This window comes from Mrakia frigida (assembly GCF_051309035.1).
Source record: "Mrakia frigida strain ATCC 22029 unplaced genomic scaffold BDY24scaffold_32, whole genome shotgun sequence".
Taxonomy (NCBI): Eukaryota; Fungi; Basidiomycota; class Tremellomycetes; order Cystofilobasidiales; family Mrakiaceae; genus Mrakia; species Mrakia frigida.
In genome coordinates, this window is record NW_027481249.1 from 354,874 (window position 1) to 362,040 (window position 7,167).

The 7,167-nt window shown below is 53.7% G+C and overlaps 1 protein-coding gene across 1 annotated transcript; it reads left to right on the forward strand.

Annotated features, from left to right (window-relative positions):
• The first annotated feature begins 239 nt into the window (after positions 1-239).
• On the forward strand, positions 240-3,584 carry BDY24DRAFT_177143 (putative camp-dependent protein kinase). The gene is made up of 11 exons (XM_076636299.1): positions 240-357; positions 477-554; positions 1,230-1,352; positions 1,436-1,532; positions 1,755-1,860; positions 1,988-2,327; positions 2,461-2,604; positions 2,685-2,821; positions 2,890-2,928; positions 3,004-3,271; positions 3,359-3,584. The coding sequence occupies exons 1-11, from the start codon at positions 331-333 to the stop codon at positions 3,362-3,364; spliced, it is 1,365 nt and encodes a 454-aa protein (XP_076493776.1). The 5' UTR covers positions 240-330; the 3' UTR covers positions 3,365-3,584.
• Positions 3,585-7,167: the final 3,583 nt, after the last annotated feature.

Consider the following 7,167-nt stretch of genomic DNA (forward strand, 5'->3'; position numbering starts at 1 on the left):
ATCTATCCTTTCAAGCTCGAGGCCTGGCCCTTTTTCTTTCGACACACACAGACCGGAAACATTTAACTCCTCTTTGGAAAATCTTCTCCTCAACTCATCCTTACGCCGCGGAAAACTCCTCCCAGGCCCAGCTTTCCCTCCAGTTTGACTCGATCGCTCCTCTGGCTCTCCTCCCGACTCCCCTCTGAGCTTCGAGCTTCGCTTGAAACCTCTACATAACGTCCACCAACCTCCCTCCCTTCCTTTCCTTTTTCGCTCGCTCGCTCGCTCGCTCGACTCTCGCCCTCTCAACTCAAGGATTAATCAAAAGCAGATATTCGATAACAGGGAATGGGAGCTGGATGTTGCAAACCTGAGGTTCGTTCGGTCGCTCTCAGCCCTCCTCCTCCTCCTCCTTCTCCTTCTCCTTCTCCTTCCCTCTCGCTGTCCTCTTACAATGCTGACTTTGATCACATTACAATCCCACTTGTATTCAGGTTATCGACTTTGAAGGGGAGACGAACCTGTTTCATTTCTATCTGTTGAGGAGTGTAGGCAAAGGAGCGTTTGGAAAGGTCAGTTCACGTTTCGACCGTTCCGTTCCGTTTCGTTCAGGTTCAGCTTTGGCGTTCGAGATGGGAGCGGCAGAGATAGGAGACTGCGGATGATGTATAGAGAGGAGGGTGCTGTGAGGGAAGGGAGAAGATGGGAGGATGGGATGGAGAGAGGGAAGCCAGGGAGAGGGAAGGAGAGAGGTCTCGGAGGTCGTCGTTCCCTCGCCCGCTCCTTTTTTTCCTTCTCGAGCACTTGTAACTCCGAGCGAGCAGGGATGATAGGGAAGAGTCTTCTTTGGCAGAAGAGCACCAGAGGATGATCCGAGGGATGAGCGAGACGAGGAGGAGCGAGAAGGAAGGACGAGGTTCGAGCGTCGAGGTCGTTTCCTTTCCTTCTCTTCCTCGTTCCCGACTCTCTCACCTTCGGGAGCGACCTCTACGAGAAGAGGGATATTTGGGGATCAGCTCATCCTCGAATCTATCTTTCGAAGGGCAAAGAGGAGTGCGTTTCCTCGTCCAGGAAGGCCACGAAGAGAAGGAGAAGGAGGAGCGAGCGAGCTCCAACCAAACTCACCCTCTCCTTCCTTCTCGAACCTCTCGTCCCCTTCCCACCCACCCGCACCTTCTCTCCCTCCTAGTCAGCTATCCCGAAGCTGACCTCTTTTCTCGCTTCATCGTCCATTTCTCGTTCTCCAGGTCCGAGTCGTCCAGCACAAACAAACAAAACAACTGCTCGCCCTCAAGTACATCAACAAAGCCAAATGCTGCAAGATGAAGGCCGTGGCCAACATCATTCAGGAGAGGAGGTTGCTGGAGGAGGTGAGTAGTCTCTCAACCAACTCTCGTATCGAAGCTTTGAAGCTTGAAAGCTGATCGTTCGTTCGTTCTCGCTCCCCTTCAAGATCGACCACCCGTTCGTCGTCAACCTGCGCTACGCGTTCCAGGACGACGAGAACTGCTTCTTCGTGTTGGATTTGATGCTCGGTGGGGATCTGAGATGTGAGTCTGTCGGTCTTCTCGCAGTTTGGATTGGGAGCGTTGCGGAAGAAAGGAGGGGAGGTGGGGAGAGGGAGAGGGAACGAGCGAGCGAGCGACCTTCCGAAGTGAAGTCCCTTCGTCCTTCCTCGATGACCGAGGAGACCACTCGAGATTGAAACTGGGACTGGGAGCTGTGAAACTGAGCTGACCTCTGTCTCTTGGTTCGGTTCCTCTTCGAACCAGTCCACATCGATCGAATGGGAGGGTTCGACGAGAAGGCTGTGAGGTTCTATGTGGCGGAGATTGCGCTGGCGTTGGATTATCTTCATTCGATACGGATCGTGCATCGGTGAGTGTCGACTCCTTCGTCTTCTCTACTTTGTTCGAGCTTGAGGTCGAGACGTGGTTGAGCTCACGCCCTCTGCATCTCCTTCCCTCCCTCCTCCCTCCTCCCGCCCCCACCCTCCCCCCTCCAGTGATCTCAAACCCGACAACCTCCTCCTCGACGAACTAGGTCACGTCCATCTCACCGACTTCAACATCGCAGTCCACTTCTCCACCTCCGGTCGTCTCCTCACCGGCGTCGCAGGTTCAATGGCCTACATGGCTCCTGAAGTCCTCGCCAAGAAGGGTTACTCGTGCCAGATCGATTGGTGGAGTCTGGGAGTGATTGTGTACGAGTTGATGTTTGGGAAGAGACCGTTCAGGGGGAAGACCAACTCGGCGTTGACGGAGAGCATTCAAGGGGAAAGGTTGATCTGGCCGGACGACGCGAGTGAGAAGTGTAGTGCGGAGGGGATGAGTGCGATAAGGATGGTGAGTGATCTGTCCCCGGGCTTGCTTGGGTGGAGGAGGGAGTTTGGTGGCGGGAAGAAACGCGGGAGGGAGAGGAGAGAACGTTCGGCGCGTCGCTGACTCCTTCGTTCCCGTTTCCTTTTCGTTCCCTCAGCTGCTCGAACGAGATCCTCAAAAACGTCTAGGTTGGAAACAAGGAGGAGGAGGTCTTCAGGACGTCAAGAACCACCCTTGGTTCCGCTCGATGGATTGGGCTGCGATCGAGAGGAAGGAGGTCCCTCCTTCCTTTGTGCCAGACGTGCGTTCTTTCTCTCACTCTCTCTCGTCTTCGTCGCTCTTTCCCTGACTTTGCTGCTTCGTTTCGATTGAACTTCGCAGTCCAAGAAGGCCAACTTCGATGCTACTCACGAGCTGGAGGAACTATTACTGGAGGAGAACCCTCTCAAGGCGAGGAAGAGGAAGGAAAACCAGGACCCAGCGAGTCTGAGTCCGGATATGAGGACGATGGAGGAGCAGTGAGTTCTTCGTTTTTCCTTTTAACCACTGGAAAACCAATCTGACGACTATTTCTTCTTCGTTGCAGCTTCCGCGTGTACGATTCTCGTCGCATGGCTCGGAAGTCGTGAGTCTCCCTTCAACGCGTCGACTTCTTCTTGCCTCGAAACTAACTCCTTTCCCTCCTCTTCCCTCATCCCAGCTACTACCACCCTCCAGGAGCCGATCAAGCCACTTCGCAAGCTCAAACATCCTCTTCCGTAACAGCAGTCTCGAACGGATCCTACCTCTCTTCGTCCAAACCGATACATCAGCACGACGCGCGGTCAGAAACCCCTCAGCTTGTCAGTCGGTCAGGCGTCCACGTCGAGAGTCTCATCGCCGACGGAGGAGGAGTCAAGAAGAACGCTGGGTACGATGATCAGGATGGAGGGGACGGGGGAGGAAGGGAACACGAGATGAAGCGGTTGGTGAGAGTTTCTCCCTTGTCGTCGCTGAGGTCGAGCGTTTCGTTCGTTGCTAACCTTTTTTTTTCCTTTCCGCTTGTCTTCAAACAGGATTGACGAGTCGACCTACCCCGATTCTTCATCAGCACCCTACCCTCCTTCCAACTCCGGTCCTCCTAGTCAACATCACCCATCCCAACTACCCTACTACCCTCCCTCCTCTCCCGGCTCAGCTCTCTCCCCCCCTCCTCCTTCACGATCTCGAACGACCTACGCACCTACCTCTCCTCGCACGCACACTACCCGGACTTCGAGCTCGATATCGGGAACGGAGAGGCCGCTGTTGATGACTTCTGCGGGAAGCGTTTCGTAGCTCGCTTTCTTCTCGACTCGACTCGACGCGACGACCCCTATCTTTCTTTCTTTCTGCCTTCGTTCTCTTTGCTCCCTCGCTGCCTCCTCGTTTACCTCTCCTCTCTCAACTAAACTACGCTATCCCAAATCACTCGTTCGCACACACCCATCTCTCCCCGTCCTCGTCCCTTCTGTGGCTCTCTATGCTTCTCTCTTCTTTCTTGGGCGTCTTTTCATCTCTTCTATCACTCCCACCGCGTTTCGACATAATCCTTTGCTCGTCTTCCTTACGATCTTTCCCTCACTCATCCTGGTTCTTCTCTACGTACGCTCTCGTTTTCTTCTCCGTCCTCCTTCTTGGGTTTCTCGATCTTCGTTTATCTCCCCTTTGCAAAAACACTTTTCATTCTTCTTTTTTACACTCAACTCGAGTTCTGACTACCTACCTACGTACCTACCTACCTACCTCTCTCAGTCTCTCATGCACGCACGCTATCTTGATACCCCTTCTCCATCTCAATTCGTATTCGACTCGAACAGCTCGTTCAGGTTCGATTCGAGCTCGTCGAGAGTATACTCTCTCCAACTAGACCTTCTTCCAAGCTCGGAGCGAGTTTAAGCGCGTTCGTAGACTTCCCCCTTGAAGCGCAGTCTCGATTCTTGCTCTTTCGCTCGAAGGGTTCCCCTTTCTCCTCGCTTGGTCAAATTTTCATCCATCTCTCCCCGAACGAGCTCGAGAAGAGTTTTCAACCCAAACGACCCGAGAGTGAGCTTTTCGAGAGTCTAGCTCTCTTCGTTCGTCTCGGATCTCGTTTGGGAACCTCTCGAGGGGGAGAGGAGGGGAACGAGCAACATAGGTTCCCAACTCACGCCCGAAGTGAAGTTTTTAACCTCTCCGCTCGGGAGGGTAGCCGAATAGTAGTCAACCTACCAAACTACTTTCTACCCTTTCAAGCTCGTTCGTCCGATCCCTCGTTCGTTCGGAATCCCTTTGGGAACGAACCTCTTCTCGCCAAAAAGGGGAGGGAGGGGAGAGGGAGAGCCACCCTCGAGTTCTACCCCGATCTCGATCCAACTCGCACCAAAACAAGCTCCCTTCAACCTAAAACAACGTCCACCTCAACCCGACCGAAGAAAAGATTCACCTCCCATCAATCGCTGCTGGGATTAATCCATCCAGCCTTCGGGAAAGGTTGATCCGGCGCTGAGCTGTATACGTCGCTTCCCCTCTCTTTCTCCCTTCCCTGATCGATCCCCTTGCTCGCTTTCTCCTCACTCTCTCCTCTCCCCTTTGTCTTCTCTGTCCTTTCCGTCTTGATTGCATATCGCCTTGAATCTTTCTTGGCGTCTTTCAATACATCCTCTTCACCGTCTTTCCTCTCACTGAACGTCGCGGTCGTTGGTCTCTCTTCTCCACCCTCTGTCCCCTTCGACTTCCAACTCTCTATTCATCCCTGGTTCTTTGCGGCAGTCTCAGATTGTGTTTGAAGTAGATAGAGGAAGACAGTGGGTGTGCCGGGGCGTAAGAATACAAGAAGAGGAGGAAGAGCGGACGGGAAAATTAATTTGGTTTGAAGACGAGACGGAATTTGATCCCTTTCTTGACATCTAGGCCTCGTTTATCAAAAACGCTTTACATAATTGTGCTGATCTGCACCCTTACTCTCTCTTCTCTTCCTCTTCTCTCCCTCTTGAACCGAAGACCCGTCGCGTCGTCGAGCGACGGTTCCTTCTTTTCCTCGTTCTCTCATTCGCGGAGCTAGGAGTCTTTTCCGCTGTCCCAGAAAAGAACCAGGTCCTCGCGTCTCTTTCTCTGAGGCAGGCCGGGATCTGGGAGCCAGCTTCTCTTTCCTTTCTCGTCTTTCTCGCCCGCCGCCCCGAGTGTGAGCATGGTCGGTGGTCTGTCAAGATCGAACGAAGACACCACTCACTTCGATCCCCTGCTTCCTTGAGCCAATGTGTTTATCAATCATTCGGGAGTCCATGGACGATTGCGACGACGCTTCGGCGGTTTCTTTTCTTTCCTTCTTCCTCTCAGTCTCTCTCTCTCGTTCTCTTTCTTCTTTCTCTTCGAGCCACATACCTTCAGGTCTTTTTGCACGTCCTCTTATAATACGAATTCCAGAGAGCTGCTTAGCTAGGTTGAGTCTAACGGCGAACAATCGGCTCGAGGTTCGAGGAGAAGCCTTCTTTCATTCCTCCCTCTCACTCTGCTTCTCTCAAAGCGCGAGTAGGAAGCGGGCGAGAGAAGCGCGACCTCTTGAAGAAGCTGAGGCCGTGGAACCCGATTTTGATAGACGACGCCGCTTGGATACCGCTGGCTCTTCGACCGACGGAGGCGTCCTCCGGAAGGTTCTCAGAGGATTCGAGTGATGATGATCAGACCGACGTTGGGACAGTTCAGCTCTCTCTCTACTACAAAGGAGGAAAGGAGCTGAAAGAACGGGGGAGCCGACGAACAAGATCGACGAGGAAAGGCAACGCAAAACCTGGCTGCTGGTCATGGGCGAGACTCCAAACGAACTCGACTCTTACATCGGAGCTGTTAAGACGGCAGTGAAGGAGAACGAGGAGAATGGGCGAGCGGGCTGGAAGAAAGCGAAGGAGATAATACAGCGAGGATCGAGCGCTCGCGGAAAAAGAGCTTCGACATCCTCCTGGGCACATGTCGACGCGTGGTACCTACCTAGCGCAGTTCCTTCTCCTAAGCTCTGCTACCAGCTCCTGGGAAGCAGCAGACCAGCTCTCGCCCTTGCTCCCTCCTTCTCCTTCCTCTTCGAACCCGATTCGAACTGTGCGAGTGTACGCAAACTGTACCCGAGAAAACTTGTTTTCAACAGCGGTGAGCTTCGGTCTCTTGATCCCTCGGGCGACAAGGGAAGAGAAAGAAGATGCCTCGGACGTGAAACTACTCACGATCTAGTGCACAAAGGAGGGGGTCCCAACCTTGCCGGAGAAGCGACTTGCTCGCTTCCACACTTCCAGTCTCTCTCCGCCCATGTCGTCTTCTCCTCTCCCCAGGCCCCGCTTCCACAGTAAAAATGATTTCGACTCAGAACACTGGCATTGGTACCCTTTATGCACACATTCCCCAGCGGTTATACTCTCCTGCGGCCCAACGACGCCGATGCAACGGGAGGCCAAGGCGCTCGAACAGAGGGATAGGCCACCCGTCCATTCATCCTTCCACCACCTCAGGTGAGCCCAAGATATGGACGCATGCCGAAGATGAGCGGGAGTCAGACCCTGGCCGTACGAAAGGGCGGAGTGCTCGAAAGGGTTGCCAACCCAGGATCACAACGCGCGGAGTGAGGATCGGGCGACGGGTCCTGTGGATTGACTCGCCATGAGAACGCGTCGAAACGTGGAAATACTATGAGACCGCGTCAAACTTACATATCTATCCAGAACGGAAGCAGAGAAAACTTCGTCCCGAGTGGAAACCCTAAGCTTCAGGAGGCCAGTACGCAGAGTTGAACCAGCGCGCACTCCAAGTCCTTTGCTTCCCGTTGTTTTCGATGCAGATTTGCACTCGTAGGAGCAAAAGGGAATCCAACTCGGTCGTT

Coding starts and splice junctions, on each gene's coding strand:
- BDY24DRAFT_177143 (XM_076636299.1), top strand. CDS start 331: ATGGGAGCTGGATGTTGCAAACCTGAG. Junction 1,353..1,435: donor AGAGGAGGTTGCTGGAGGAG/GTGAGTAGTCTC, acceptor CTCCCCTTCAAG/ATCGACCACCCGTTCGTCGT. Junction 2,822..2,889: donor ATGAGGACGATGGAGGAGCA/GTGAGTTCTTCG, acceptor TCTTCGTTGCAG/CTTCCGCGTGTACGATTCTC.